At 36.6% G+C, this 16,921-nt stretch overlaps 1 protein-coding gene across 1 annotated transcript in view; it reads right to left on the reverse strand.

Moving 5' to 3' along the window:
• Positions 1–16,921, reverse strand: part of LOC150097410 (uncharacterized) — a 299,012-nt gene that overhangs the window by 171,753 nt on the left and 110,338 nt on the right. Inside the window, exon 6 of the mRNA XM_090407040.1 lies at positions 13,853–14,052. Coding sequence (XP_090263166.1) covers positions 13,853–14,052 — 200 coding nt within the window. The remainder of the gene's footprint in view (positions 1–13,852; positions 14,053–16,921) is intronic.

Consider the following 16,921-nt stretch of genomic DNA (forward strand, 5'->3'; position numbering starts at 1 on the left):
CAATAAGGATATCTCATGAACACAGTTTCTTTACAGATTTTGGGGATCCTGCCAACTCTTTCATATCATTCTGGAGGAAGTGGAGTGAAATATTTCCAAATGGACATTCACCTGTTGAGTGTATGTAGGATTAGGAACAGTGGTGTATTTATCGCAGCTTTTAATGTTCTTTATTCCCTACTTTGATTTTCTGGTGATGATGACCATGTGGTTTTGACTTGGAAGATGAAAGTGGTATTAAACTTGGTATCAAAACTGGAATTTTTAATTTCAGCTCTTTATTTTATGCAATGATGTTATATTCCAAAAAAGATTCAGTACAAGTCAGAGGGATTCCCTGAGTGAATTGAATAATTGCTGTGATAAACTTGGTATGAAAACACCAAAGCATTCTGAATGGAGAACCTACAGAACAAATAGAACATTTCAGTTATTTAGGCAAAATTTTTAGTGAAAATGGCATTAAATATGGAAATAAATAACAGAATTAGCAAAGCTAAGTATGATAGGAAGCCAGCTGAATAAATTTAGCTGGCTTCCTACCATTTAAAGCACTAAGCTAGCCATATACAAGACAGTATCAAACTAATTTTACTTTAAGGATCTGAATAAGTTTAGGAGAGTGAATGAATGGCACTATAATATTAAAAATGAGGATATTAAGAAAGAACTTGACAATGTTAGCATTCTGGAATGTGTTAGCAGAGCTAATCTTGGGGGGGGGGGGTATGTATGAATGTACATCTAATTAAATAGAATGGAAGAGAAAAGGTTAGCAAAACAAGTGTTCTTTGCAAGGATAACAGGGAAAAGATGCAGAGAAAAACTAAGATCCAGGCAGATTGATAAGAAAAAGTATCTTCACAGACAGAAATATAAGGTCTGATAATATTGAAGTCTTGACAGATAACAGATTAATTTGGATTAAAATTGTTGACAGAAAGTTAGTAATGATGTAACTTTTTCATACAGTACTACTGTGATATCCTGTCCACCCCTGAGGGTATACGTCAGGAATTTGATGATTTTCATTTAAGGAAATTCTTTTATATCATTGGGAGTTAGCTCATATTGATTTTTCTTTTTACTATACTCTAATTTGGTAGCTGGTATGTGTAGAGAGCATCCTATTCATGCAACTTACTATGGAGAAACAGGAAGATTTGTTAATAAATGTATCTCTGGACATCAAGACGATGTCTGGCTTATCAAACTGCTGAAGCACTACTTCATTAATCTAACCTCAATCATGATGATTTCCTTACCAGTGTGGGAAATTGTTATCCTCAACTGTATTAAATAAATTTGTAATCTCTTATATTTTATTTTTAACTAATCTATTTTAATTTATTTTCAGTCCAAGATTTTTAATCCATGAACAACTGAATGTATACATAGAGGGATTCCAATTTTACGCATATGCTCTACTATTTCTTTATTTAAATTCTTGTCATTATTTACTGTTTATACTGATGATGTCTTATGATACGGAAGACAAAATATATGAATAATAAATTTAATTTTTACTGCAGCACACATAGGATTCTATAGTTATGGATATTCCACAGGTTTCTATAGATATGGATACTTATTATACAAGAAAATTAAAAAGGTTGACATGTTTTTTTTATTACTTGATTTTGTTTTCAATTGATGCTGCAATGATTTCTAGACGTAGCTGGGGTTTGCTGACAGTCTCTGATAAACAAGAGGATGAAAAATTATTCATTCTCGGAAGTAAGTAAGTTCAGCACTAGAACTTCTCACTTACCATGAACCACCCATAGATGCCCACTCTCTAGCAAGCAAGCAATGACTGAACTGGAGTGAAATGGCAGGGCTACCCCTGATGCCACAGTGGCAGAACAGCAAGTCTTGGGTCCTGTCCGTGCCCATAGGGTAGCAGACTTATTGAATCATTGCTGACCCTTGCAAGGTAAGATCACAAGTTGATTGATCATGGCTGTGAATGTAAAATTTTGTGTTAACTATGGTAAATGATAATGAAATGATACAAAATCACAAAAAAATGCACATAGGTATACTGCTTCAGCCCATGCAATTGTTTTTCAATTGTTTAAGCATCTTTCTAGAACAGCCTTGACAATTTTTTTTATTCATTTATTTTTATTTTTTTTGATAATTCCAAAAAAGGAGAGGTAATTCAACATACAGAACACCTGAATGATGAACAGATCAAACTGGGAAAAAAAGAAAAACTTGTGAGCTTAAGTTTCACAATTTGCAGACTGTATTTTTTTGGGAAGTACATACTGGCATGTTGTATGTTTGTAGCTGAATGACAAATGAATGATGACTAACATATATCTTAATAGATTTAGAAGAGAGTAAGCAAATTAGTGATTTCAATTCTGATGAATCTATAAAATAGAATCAATTCTGATGAAAATGCAAGTGGAGAAACTGAAAATGAGAAAACGAACTGAACAAAACACTGAAAGGTAATTGATCTAATTTTTCTCTTCTGTATAAGTCAAGAATTTTTAGAGCACTCCTAGGAAATCCATTCAGAATGCATTGATGTTTTCATTGTTGATATTCATACTCACTCCATATTATGTGCTGGCAGGCCTGGTTGACTGAATAATTAGTATCTGCTCTATATCAACAAGGTGTTGGTTCAAATTCCACCAAGGAAAAGGATGTTTGTGATTGTCTTTTGGGAAATGAATTTTATCACCCAGTATAAGACCAATGTCCTCTTGGAGGACTGAAGTGGTTTAAAAAGTTTTGTGTTTGGTCACTAAAGCAGAGTTTCCAGATTATGTAAAAAATATAAATACAAAACATATATACAATTAATAAAAAGAGAACAAAAATCTTTAGCCAACTCACAGTATAGGTCTAAAACCTCTCATGAGTGGTGTGTGTGTGTGACATCTCCCCCCCCACACACACCAATCTTTTGATCTAGGTGTAGATTAAAAGATTAGTGTGGAGTGATTGGTGTGAGTGTTTATGATAGTAGATCAAAATACTGCAGAAACATCAGGGAATGGCAGAGCTGAGAAGAGAAAAAAGCAAGAGATGTGAGGTAAGAAACAAGAAATTTTTTAACGTGATTTTATGATGTGTTTAACGAGAGTGCAACTAAATCTTGTTTCTTTGGTAATAAAAGAAATAAATTCCCCACACTATGGAATTTATTTCTTTTTTGAGTGTTTATGATAGTTACACATAAGTTGAACAAATGGAGAAAATTAAGAGCTTTTTAGTAAAAAAATTCTTTACCGTGCTATATACAAGGAGAATTTCATCCAGCTCCTCTAAAAAAGACTATGAAAACAGGATGGCATTCTCCATCTAAAAACTGACGTGATAAAATTTCAAGAGTTGAATTATCACAACTGCATGTTTCACACTAAAGTTTACAGGTCATACTCACCAACAGTTTAGACATGTGTTTGTAAATATTCTTAATGTAAACCTAAACAGAAAGGAAAAAGAAATGAATGAAAATGCATCATAAGTTGTTTTAGGTTTATAACAGTTTTACAACTTGAGATCTTTCTCCCTGTTATCTATTCTCTGCAATGTTTTCAAAGTTTCATTCCAAGGGGTAATGATGTTCATTGGTGAAGGGAAAAAAAAAAAAAGTCAAGATTGCTGTAACAGATTCCATTTGAGAGATCGTAAAAAGTTGTATCCAAATTTATTTCAAGATTATCTATCTAAAGTAAAATAATGTGAGTAGAAATTATGTTTTTCACCTTAATTTAGTCTGTGACCAATACCCAACAAAGCCATTACACTTTCAGCTCATCCTGAACAGCAAGTCTTGGACCCTATCCCTGGCCGATAGGGAAGGAGACATTACTTGTTCTTCGTCCGGGCAGTTAGCCTAGTGGCAACCATATGCCCGGGGAAGGAGTGTCCTAGGTTCGATTCCCGTCAATGACGTGAGGAGCTCAAGGATCGTCTTCAGACATAGCCAAGTTAGCCAGTCTTGGACATGGACAGCACGGTTTTTTCCGCCAGTTTATCTGATGTTTTTCATCCCACAAGCAGACAAACCAGTCCGAGGACACACACGGATTGCAGTGTCAGGAATGACCCAGACATAGATCTGATTCATCAGCCTATGCCAGTTCCCGAACCTGGATAAAATTTGGGGGACTAGATGGTACCGTGAACTCCCGTATAAAGGGGGAACGCTGTATCATCACACGGAATTTATTTATTTATTTACTTGTTCTTCTCCAAATGTACATACGTCTCACTGTATTCACATGGGAATCTTTCAAATACTTTGTTTTTCAAATGAGCATCTACGTCCTTAACAGGTTTTCCATTCAATTAACAGAAATATTAGTGGGAGAGTATTTTTTCAAAAAAAAAAAAAAGTGTTTGATATATTTTATTATAGCTGGATTAAGTTTGTCAAGCATTTCCAACATTGTTCATAATGTTTTTCGAAAGTGGTTTTAAATTATTTGCAATAATGTCTTCGTTTTAATCCATAATGCAGTCTGATCAACTACGAGGGTGGTCTGAAAAGTTCTCGGCCTAGACCACAGATGACAACAGTATTGGCAAGATTTTTCTTTTCAAGGTTGGTACATCTGTCATAAGCATCCATGTGAAATTGCATGTCAGGCTATCAAGTAGTTTGTTTTATACAGCTGTCTGAAGCAAAAGTGTTGTCTGTATCCCTTGAAATGGATAAAATTAAGTATCGTGCAGTTATAAAATTCTTAGTAAAAGAAGGTTTAACGACAAAACAAATTCATTTGAAGTTCATAAAAGTTTATGGGCACTCTTCTTCTTTGTTTTTGACAATTAAGAAATGGGCTGCCGTGTTTAAACATGGCCATACCAGCCTTGAAGATGATTCATGTGAAAGACATCCAAAAAGTGTAACAACACCAGAAATCATTGATCAAGTGCACTATATGGTAATGGATGACCGGCGAGTCAAAGTGCATGAAATTACTATTACTATAGGCATTTCAAAAGAACACGTAGGATATATTTTTCATGAAGAATTGCAAATGAAAAAGTTTTGCACAAGATAGGTGCCATGCTTGCTCACAGCAGATCAAAAATGCACTTGCATGAAAATCTCTGAACAGTGCTTGGAGTGTTTTTCATGAGAAAAGACCCGGTTTGCAGAAGAAAAATATCATCTTTCATCAGAACAATGCACCTGCCCACAACAGTGATTTGGCAATGGGAAAATTAAGGGATCTGCACTATGAATTGTTGGAACATTCACCCTATTCCCCACATTTGGCTCTCTCTGACTTCTATCTCTTCCCAAAACTAAAACTTTTCCTTGCTGGTCAGCGTTTTTCTTTGAATCATGAGGTGATTGCAGCTGTAGAGGGGTATTCTGCAGATCTTACTGAGAACCACTACAGGGATGGGATAATGGCGCTGGAGCATCACTGGAATAAATGTATTAGTCTTAATGGAGATTATGTTGAAAAATAAAAATAATTTTGAAACTACAAATTCGTTTTTTCATTGTTAGGCTGAGAACTTTTCAGACCACCCTTGTACATGGTAAGCCAATATGAACTGCAGAATTTTAAAACATTCCAGATGGTGAGCAATTTTAATTTGAAGGACAGAGGTTAAAAAAAATTCTTTTTTTTTTTTAAAGATAATGGGGACTACAAGATTTGTTTACTATAGTCAACTCTCACTAAAGCAAACAACATTAATAAATTCCCTTAGTATAACAAGCTACTATAAAGTCCCAACCAAAACCCCACTGGCTCAATGCTATTCTAAAAAGATCACTACAGTAAACTATTTCTGTAGTCCCTATGAGTTTGCTACAGTGAAAATTAACTATCATTCTGTTCTTATTCTTTTATTCTATTCAATAAAGTTTACGATGATGCTAGTAGTGGAACGGTATGAGAAATATATATATATATATATATATATATATATATATATATATATATATATATATACAGGCCCGGCTGGTGGTGTGTGCGAAGTGTGCAATATACACAGGCGCAGCAGAAGAAAAGGAGCTTAAAAGATGTCAAAAAATATGAAATAAGAGTTTAAACGAACAACGAATGGTACATATAATTATGAATGTACGTCGTCTTCCGTTCGGGTCCCTTCAGATCTTCCCGGAAACAAACAAATAAATTCTGAAATTGTATCTTGGACGCGATTATATCACTGCAATTTTTTATTAAAATTTATGAAAATATACCTAAAATAGTTTTTTATTTTTTGATGTATCATAAATCAACTTATGATTAATTGTTGAGTTCTGTGTAAAAAAAAATTGTATAAGCTGTAGGTAACATTATACTGTAAAACGGTTTTCATTTGTTTTTCATTTCCTGTTCGTTTTATTCACACTTTATTCAAAAAAAAACTTTTCTGGAAAGGCACCGAACGTTAATCACACACACAAGAAAAATACTAGGAGCCGCCGCTGTAAATATATATATATATTATTATTATTATTCTATACCACTGAAAATTAAATAAATAAAACATAGATCTGATAATTAGGAAGTTTTTTTAGCTTGGTTGCATACAATAGACAATTATATTCCTATTTTAAGCCTTTAACTCAATTGTAGCAAACAACAGTTTGCAAGTGAAGTATCTACACAAGTGGACTACTTGTATACAGAGGTTGCTGACTTCACAACTAAAAACTTTACTGATGACCAGAAAAAAGGATTAAAACAAGAACATAATTTCTTGTCTATCATAATATAATTTGTAACCAAGCAAAAAAAAAACATGACTACCTCTCATCCAGAGTTTAATAATATGGTGGTACATCATTTTACTACTTGCATGATTTCTGCACTGATTTAATCGCAGCATCCTCCTGAGTCTAGTTCTTTCAAAACCACTCTGAATAGCTGGAAGTTTATTTTGCACTTGGTTAGACTATAATAAATTTAGTTTAATCCTTTATCCAGGTGTAAGCAAACAAAGTTTGCACCTGAAAATATCTTCAGGACTGGGGTAAGGTGGTGCAACACCAGGCAACTCCGAGCAAAGGTGGACCAAGTTGGGATCTGCTCCCCACTGACGAGACCTCAATAAAGGTCGAAATCGGTCTGGGAAGTGGCCCTTCCTTTAATGCATAGCATTATACATGTCCACAAGGAGATGTGCTTTGCATTATGGGAGATACTGAGACAAGGAATAATGAGAGCTTGGTCCACCTTGCTCAGAGTTGCCTAGTGTTGCACTACCTTACATCAGTCCTGAAGATATTTTCAGGTGCAAACTCTGTTTGCTTACACTTGGATAAAGGATTAAACTTAATTTATTACACTCTGAATAGTGACTCTTCCGATAATGCATAGTAATATACAATACATGTCCAAAAGGAAGTGTGCTGAGCATTATGATCTTCAACAAATGTGAAGATCACAGCCTCTATATACAAGCAGCCTAGCCACAGAGATACTTCACACGTGTACGTGTGTGCATGCATGCAAACGCACGCACGCACGCACGCGCGCGCGCACACACACACACACACACACACACACACACACACACACACACACACACACACACACACACAGTTTGTTTTGCTTATGTTTAGGTGAAGGGTTAAAACAAGAATAACATTTTTCTATTATAATTGCCAGCAAAGGTTGGTTGATTGGTTGAGCCTTTGCTACTGATGGCTCATGTAAAAAGTTAAGCAAGTTTGAGCACGGTTAGTAGTTGGAAGGAGTTGTTTGTCATTTGGACTCCCTGGAGGTGTCACGTAATAATAATATATCAAATGTGCGATTAGAAAGTTTGTGACAAATGTCAGAGATTTCAAGTGTTCTCCCCCAACTTACATTACTAACATACTACAGGTTAACCAAAACATCTTGTGTATGGGATTAACAAAATGTTTATAGATTCTTGGCATAGCAAATGGTGGCATTGTTATGGTATGTTTTTTGTATAAACTTATGCAACTTGATAGCATTCTTTAGAGTATCTCAAGAGTGCTATCTTTGCAATAATGACTTCACATTACCAACAACAGCAGAAAAATACAGTATGTGCTGGCATATATTCAAGTATATGGGTGTAGGTATTATGCAAGTTGAGAAAGTTATCTTGAAGTCACTAATCTATATTCCATATATACGAGTTAGGTTCCATAAGTTTCTGGCCCGACATACAAAATTCGCGCCAATTTTAAAATGGCATGCGTCATAGAGAGTTGAAATTGGTACACCAAGCTCCCCATAGATGGTGCTATCTGTGACGCATGCCATTTTAAAATTGGCTCAGATAGAGGAACTAGTTTAACTAACACGTGGGACGCTAAGTGGTCAAACAATGTCTGAATGGGGTTTATGGGAAAGACTTCATATTCCACCATGAAGGAAATGGGCTAAGCAGTTTCCCTAGGAAGAGAGAGTATGGAAGATGATCCTAGTGATGGTTGGCCTGTGAAAGTGATGACTGCAGAAAATGTCTCTCTTGATGAGGAGAAACTTCTCAGTGAAAGACGGCTGAAGCTCAAAGAAATCTCAGCAAGGTTCGGGATTTCTATAAAAACCTATTTCACTGCAAGAGTTTCCCATTCAAATTACACATCAAATGGAAATCTTAACAGCAGGTACTAAGGAGCAGATAACTTGAGCGCAACTTATAAGTATTTTTAGTGCATTAAACCAGTTATATTTCGATCTCAAACTCGGCCATGTGCAACCATGCCTACCGTGCAAAGTAAAGATGGTGGTAAAAAAAACCAATGACGAACAAGCACCCCCGTGCTTGTTCGTCATTGGTTTGTCTCGCCAGCATAGTGCCATCGATTGATGACAAACCCACAAAGTGCCGCAGCTGCAAAATTGATATCAGCGATAAAAAAAGGGTACAGTGTGCGAGTTCTGTAGCCACTGAATACACGCTTCCTGCACAAAAATGGACGAATCAGCACACAAGATATATATCGACCTTAACCAGCCCTATTTTGGTTCGCTGTGCCTTCTGTCCATAAAACAGCTCCTGAACTTAGGCAAACAAACTGAAAACCTCAAAGACAGCACATCAATGCCATAAATGAAACTCTTTCATCCAAAATACAAGCACTAGAAACCAAGCTCGAATCAACTGACCATCAGCGCAGCAACGCAAGTTCACCCTTCCCCAAAAATGAACTTAGTGAAATAATTGCATCGACGGTGCAAGATTCGACGGAGGCCAAAAACAAAAAATTCAATGCCATTATTTTGAACTTTCTAAAGGAAAATGGAAAAGCACTAAAAGAAGACATCATCAAATATTCAGGTGGAATCGATGTCGCAATATATAACGATATTTTTGGAATTGATGTCGCAAGAATGCGACATCGATTCCAAAAATATCGTTAAGTGCTATCGTTTTGGACCCATAAATAAAAGAAAGGATGGAACGAACTTTCCATGCCTCGTAAAAGTGACTTGCGAAACACTGACAAGCACATCAAAACTAATAACAGTGATCAACAACAAGTTCACAGACACTTGTCCCCAATCGTGCATACGTCTTGACCAGATTTATCAATTGCACAAAGGGAACAAGGATGCCAGCTTTGAAGACAACTTGAAGAAAAACATCAAAATGGTGAGTACAGTTGGGCCATCGACTACAGACAAGTTTAGTTGGTGCAAAAACCAAGTGATGCCACTAGCAGCCACCATGGTGAATAGCATGCAGACACTGCATAAGAAATGTGCAAGCCCCCTGCAGTCAAATATATGACTCACAAAACCTTACAAATCCACTTCACCAACATCCATGGCCTAAACTCCAACCTTAATAGTGTCCACTACCACCTTTAGTCTACTAAACCCCACCTACTCTTCTTGCCCGAAACTCAAATCTCATCTCAACCTTCCAAACTACATACTCTTTAACTCCTTTCGACCCAAGGGTCGCGTCTGTGCATACATCTGCTCTGACATACCTTGCCAGAGAGCACACAACCTAGAATCGCCCAACTTTGACCTTCTTTGGATGAAAATATCCCTACCCAACTCAGTCAAATTCATATGCTGTCTCTATTATTTCGCTAATGCAACTAATCACTCTTTAATTTCCTCTCCTTAAAAATTGACTTCCTCCAGTCCCACTTTCCCAACAACGAAATCATCCTCCCAGGAGATTTTAATGTCCACAACAACAACTGGTTGTTTCCTCCTCCAGCTGTACAGATCTTGCAGGTAGAGATGCTGAAACATTCGCCATCACTAATGACCTTACACAACTAATTCAGATGCCTACCAGAATACCTGATAATCCAAACCACTCTCCAAATACCTTAGATCTCTTTCAGACCAGTGATCCTTCCAAATACACAGTGAATGTAGAGGGCCCGCTAGGCAATTCTGACCACAACCTAGTGCTGTTAGTGCATGCAACAATGCTTACACAGCTGCTCCCAAACAAGAGTAGTCATCATCATCATCTGCCAAGTGGGACAGCCACAGCAACTTCTATGCCTCATTCCCATGGTTAGACTATTGCTTCAGACCTCCCAATCCAAACTCATAACCAAAGTAATCCTCACTGGCATGGAATCATACATTCCCCACAGTACTCTGACCTGCCATTCCCTAACTAAATCCTAATTTTCCAAAAGATTCGCCAAGGCTGTACAAATGAAAATCCAAACATACCATTACTGGCTCAAATCAAGAACTCCATCTTCCTTAGAGCTTATATCTAACCCCGAAAAAAAAAAAAAAAAAAAAAAAAATCAAAATCAATGCTTCCAAAACAGAGTTTGAAAGAGCAAAAAGCAGGAAATTAGCAGGTTGTCCAAATGGCAGCCAAGCCTTTTGGTTTCTCGCCAAAGTAATCGGTCGTAACTTCTGCTGCACACTATCATACCCAGATGGCTCCATTGCATCATCACCTATAGAAAAGTCCAATCTCCTGGTCTCATACTTTGCTTCCAATGCATGTATAACTGACAATGGCAAATGTCCCCCCAAACCATTTCCAGATGCTTAACATACAATGCCACTATATCCTTTTGCCAAAAAGAGATCAGTAAAATACTGTCCAAATTAGAAACAAAAGTCTCCTGGCCCTGATGGCATTCCTCCAAATGTCCTGAAGGTTTGTGCACCAGAACTGACTCCTGTCCTATGTCGCCTATATATACTGTCTTACTCCACTGCTATCTATCTATCCCACAGCCTGGAAATTGGCCTATATTCAACCTATTTCCAAGAAGGGCGACAAGTCACTGCCATCCAAATACCGCCCCATTTGGCTCACCTCATGGGAAAAAATCGATTCCCAACTCCTAATCTACCTTGAAGCTACCCGCCTAATAAATGACCGCCAGTATGGATTCTGTCGCTGCCAATCAACAGGAGATCTGCTCACATGTCACCCATCACTGGACAAATGCCATGGAGAATTTTGGCAAATCTCAAGTGGTTGCACTTGATACTTCCAAGGCATTTGACCGGGTCTGGCACAAGGGCTTACTAAGCAAGCTGCCATCGTTTGGTCTATCTCAAAACCTCTGTAGTTGGATTGCCAGCTTTCTGTCTGGACGCACACTATGTGTGGTGATGGATGTTTCCTTATCCTCTCACCATTCAACTAATGCCAGGGTTCCACAAGGTTCTGTCCTCTCACAAACTCTCTTCCTACTATATATCAATGAGCTACTTCAGCTTACCTCCAACCCAATACACAGTTTTGCAGATGAGAGCACATTGCACTCCCCCCTTTCTTTTGATAAACCTTACTCCACACAACTCACCTCAACCTACGGAACAGCAACCACCACTGCCCCCAATTCAGACCTCCAAGCCATCTGTCAGTGGGGTTCAGATAACCTAGTCCATTTCAATGCTAATAAAACCCAGTACTATCTCATTTCTCATAAAAAAAGAACCATTTTCTTCCAGTATTATTTTTGACAACACTCAAATTTCCAGACAATCTGAGATTTCCTTTTTTGGAATTACCCTGACATCAAGCCTCTCCTGGTATAAACACATAAAAACCATTTCATCCTCAACTTCTAAAAAACTAGGATTTCTCTTTCGCTCAAGTCATTACTTCACCCTTGAACAGCTGTTAACCTTATATAAAATCACAAATCCACCCAACCATCGAATACTGCTCTCACATATGGGGTGGGGAGCAATACAGAGGAGAGCAATCAGACTTATTAATGACCCATCTCTTACCAACTCACTCTCCCCCACTTTTGCACAGATGGTCGGTCTCTGCGCTACGTGTTTTCTACAAATATTTCCATGGAAAATGTTCAGCTGAAATAACATCAATAATTTCCCCACTTAGTACTAAGCTTGTTGGAACACGTACAGCTGCTGATCAATATCCCTACACAGTGCACCTTGAAACCCACAGAACAAGTTTCTTCTCTTCTTCCTCCATCCCTGCAACTGCTGTACTATGGAACAGTCTTCCCCTTGTTATGTTCCCTAAGGAATACAATAAACAGTTCATTCAAATCAAATGTGAACAAGTACCTTCTTTCTCAACCCATACATGGTACCAATATACTATAGGTTGATCTACTAACCTCTTGTATATGGGCTCAACATAAAAAAATAAACTGTCTTTCACATTATTCACGAGAAGCTTCACATAACGAAGGTCTGTGCAAAGAGGGTGCCCTGACTTCTCTCTTCAATTCAGAAGGAGCATCGTGTGACATGTTCCTGCAACTTTTTACAGCTTTGCCAAGGGAATTAGAGAGAAGTGCTGGAATCAATTGTCACCAGGGATGAAACCATGGTCCTTTATTATGATTCTCTTTCCCAAAGGGAATCCATGGAGTGAGCAAACCAGACAAAGCATCACCGAGAAAAGCCAAGGTCCAAGAAGATCATGGCAACAATCTTTTGGGTTTGCCAGGGAATTATCTTAATTGACTTCAAGGAAAAGAATATCACTGTGAATGCAGAATATTATGCTTCAATACCACCAACACAAACTGCGTAACACCATAAAGGAGAAGAGATGTGGAATGGTGAGTCATGGTGTTCGCCTGCTTCATAACAATGCTCCAGTTCCATACAGTTATTGTTGCAAAGGCTGCAGTGAACGCCTGTGGCATCCAAGAGATTGAACACCTACCCTACAGCCCAGATTTAGCACCCTGCAACTACTACCTCTTCTCAAAACTGAAGAACGAGATTCAAGGAAGAAAATTTGCAGGATGACAATGAGGTGAAAGATGCAGTTTTAGGCCATTTTACAGACAAGACTATTTTTTCAAAGGCACAGAAATGTTAATTCAAATATGTGAAAAGTGTGTTGAAGTAAAGGAGTTAATGTTGAAAAGTTACACAGTTGTTTTCTTTCTATCACCTGTAAAAGTTAGTCAGGTTGGAAACTTATAGAACCCCCCCCCCCCTTGTAGTAATCCCTCAATTATTCAACTACACCAGGAAATTAGTTTGTTGGTTGGATAACTGAATGGTTTTTAACTGATGTTTTAGTTTGAACATCAAATAACTAAGAGATCACTGTGTATAATATGTACTAAGATGGTAGACTACAATTTTCCTTTAAAAGCAGTGGTGAGTAACCTTTGGATGAAAACCACACATTAAACTCAAAAGGCCATAGTGATCAAATCAGGCTAGAAATGAAGTGACATATAGTAATTAATGATCATTATATTTATAGATTAATTAGTAATAACTATAGAAGTTGGTTTTCTCAATGCTGTTTAGTTAAGATAAAAACATCTGCTGAAAAAATGGGAGGAATAAACTAACAAATAAATGAACAAGCATCATTATTACAAAAACTTAAGCTAGAGGTCAGCGCACTTGGAATACTAGAAACACCATACATGTAACAAAATCAAATTCAAAAAATATTTAAGTGATAGCACCTTTTTCTTTTCAAGGACAATTCCGACATTTCTGCTTTTAATATTTTCACTTGAGGGACACATTCTATTGCTTCCTTTAAAAGTAATGGAGATATTGACCCAAATGTGATACATTGCAACTTTGGAAGTCTTCTTAAAAGATGAATACATTTTTCCCAAGTTTCCTCTGGATCTGAATCATGTTCCAAACCTCTGAAGTCCTGATTAATAATAAAAAAGCATTATAATAATTTGAAGATGAAAACTGTATGAAATTCTAATAATCATTCATGATACTGATTAATTTTTAGTAAAAATTTCATTTAAAATTGGTAAATGCAGTTAGTTAATATCACTTGTAGAAATATAATTACAAACTCATATCTATGATCACAGTGTTTCGTGAACGAATGCCAGAAGTGTGAAAAGAGTAAAAGAATGATAGCATTCAGTTGAAAGATGAAATGTGTGATGTTATTGTTGAGATTGGTATAATATAAGGATAAACAGGTGGTTTTGATAGATTGTGTGGGATGCAGAGTTTGGCTGAAAGGAAGAGGAGAGTGGATATGATAGAAACTTATGTTAACAAAAGGATTCTATAAGATTGACATAAAAGAAATTTTTCAATACATGGGGAGAACAAGAGGTTGCACCTAGGGATTGTCTAAGAGTGTGGTTAGAAAGGATATGTGTGCAGTAAGTTCTTTACTTGGAGAGTGGAACGGAATGCAACAAAGGTGGTTGTGAGTGCCACCAACAATGAATACTTTAAGGAGAGGGATGATAGGAATTGTGTGAATAATGGGTAGTGTGGGTCTCCTGCGATGAGCCTTTTGATTCTATGGAGATACCCATATAAATAATAATAATAATAATAATAATAATAATAATAATAATAATAACAATTTCTCTCTAATTCCATATAAATTTATTCAAATGAAATCCTGCCATATCTGCTTTATTAATTTTGCTGTCTATTTCCACATTTTATTTGATCATAGGGTTTCCATCCAGAATGTATTGACATTTTCAGTCTTTGTCATTTTATTGCTGATTTTTATAACAAATTTACCACATCAGTTAATCAATTCAGTCAGGGAATCCTACAGACTTGTACTGGATTTATTTAGATGTACATCATCTGTATAAAGTAAAGGGCTGAGATTAATATCTTCAATTTTGATATCAGGTTTGAAACTACAATCCTTTATAATGTGATCCATATAGATGATGAATAACAGTGAAGTAATGTATATCCTTGTTTCACACCTGACTTAACATCAACCATCTTCTGTACCTCCTTCAATTCTAACTGCTGATTTACAACTCAAATAGAGACTATGTATTGCATGACACAGTCTCCCATTTACACCATATAATGGTAGCATTTTAAAAACAGCATTTCTCTTGGCACCTCATTATATGCCTTTTCAGATCTACAAAACTTAAATACAGACACTTGTTATATTCCCAAATTTTACCACTTTTGTCTTAAAGTGTAAATATGATTCTACTGGGCCAGAATCTAGCTTGTTCTCTTCTAAGGTTCCCGTCCACAATTATCTTATTTATCTTAGTCATTTCTAAGTATGCTTGCATAAATCTTGCCAGGAACACTCAGTGGGGAAATTGCTCTTTAATTCTCATATTTAGTTTTATTTCTCTTTTTATACATGGGTACTATGAGAATGTTCTCCAGTCACCCAGAATTCAACCCTTTGACCAGGCCTTAAGAAATATGCACTGCAGCCACTATAAAACTTTTATATCTCCATATTTGAGCATTGCTGGTCGTATTTCATCTACTCCAGCTTCCTTTCTACATCTCAGGTTTTTTATGTATCAGTACTTCTACTTGAAGTACTGATATGTATTCCTGATTGCATTCCTACTGAGTGTTTGCGACCACTCACTACATGCAGTCACTGCTTTTTTCATTAAACAGTCTTTTAAAGTAATTGCTGCAGACATCTTGAATATCTTTATCTTCCGTTTTCATGTCGCCTTTATCATCTCTGATTCCCTTAACAGTACTTTTTCCTCCATTTCTAAGCACCTTTCAAATAGCCTCCACAATATTTGCCACCTTTCTGATATTTATTTTCTATGTTCCTACCAAAGTCTGATCACGACTTCAGTTTAACTAATTTTACACAGTGTTTGGCTTTCTTATTTTTCTTTGTATGTTCATGTTTTCAAACTCCCATTTTTTCTTGAATAATATTTGTGTATTTTAGTCTATGGTTCACATCTGAAAGCTGCTCAACTTTGATTTGTTCTAAAACTTTCTTACACACTCTTCTTTTCAATAAGCAATTCAATTTTATCCTGATCAAAACTAAATGGTGATCACTTCCAATTTCAAATCTCTGTATACTCTTGTGTCCTGAACCAGTGGGAAAAGATCACTATCAGCAATAACATAGTCAATAAAACTTTTTCTATTTCTTGCATCTTCTCTTCATGTGAATTTGTGCACATTTTTATGTCGGAACATGGTGTTAGTAATAACTAGTAGATGTTCTGAACAAAAATTGAGCCGGCACTTACCATCATAGGAAAAATTTCTCCAAATTTTCCCGATATATTTGGTAATCATTTCCTACTCTGCTGTTTAAATCTTCAACAAAGACCAACTTTTCCTTTTTCATTCTATTGGCTGCCTTCTCTAATGACTTGAAACATTCCTCCACTTCTTCTTTAGTGAAATTTCACTAAGGAAGTCACTGCAGTGACAGCATAATGTGAGCTGACAGATGTCATTGTTTGATAACTAATCAATCATATTTTTGATAATTACTAGTTTATTTATTTATTTCATATGATGATACAACAGCCGTGAGCCCCTTTTATGGGGAGGTATGGCACCATCTCACTCCTGACCTATTTTTACCTGGGCTCGAGACTGGCATAGCTGACGAATAAGGCCTATGGCTAGGAGGGACCGTTTCTTAAGTATTTCTGGCTGTAATGTGTGTGTTCACAGGGCTGGTTTGCCTGTTCTGAGGGATGAAAAACCCATTTTCCAGTTGAAAAAAAAAACCCTTCCTCCATATGAGACTGGCTAACTCACCTTTCATCAAGTTG

The sequence above is a fragment of the Typopeltis vanoorti genome, chromosome 17 (assembly GCF_054136105.1).
Source record: "Typopeltis vanoorti isolate ZY-2024b chromosome 17, IOZ_Tvanoo_1.0, whole genome shotgun sequence".
NCBI classification, from domain to species: domain Eukaryota; kingdom Metazoa; phylum Arthropoda; class Arachnida; order Uropygi; family Thelyphonidae; genus Typopeltis; species Typopeltis vanoorti.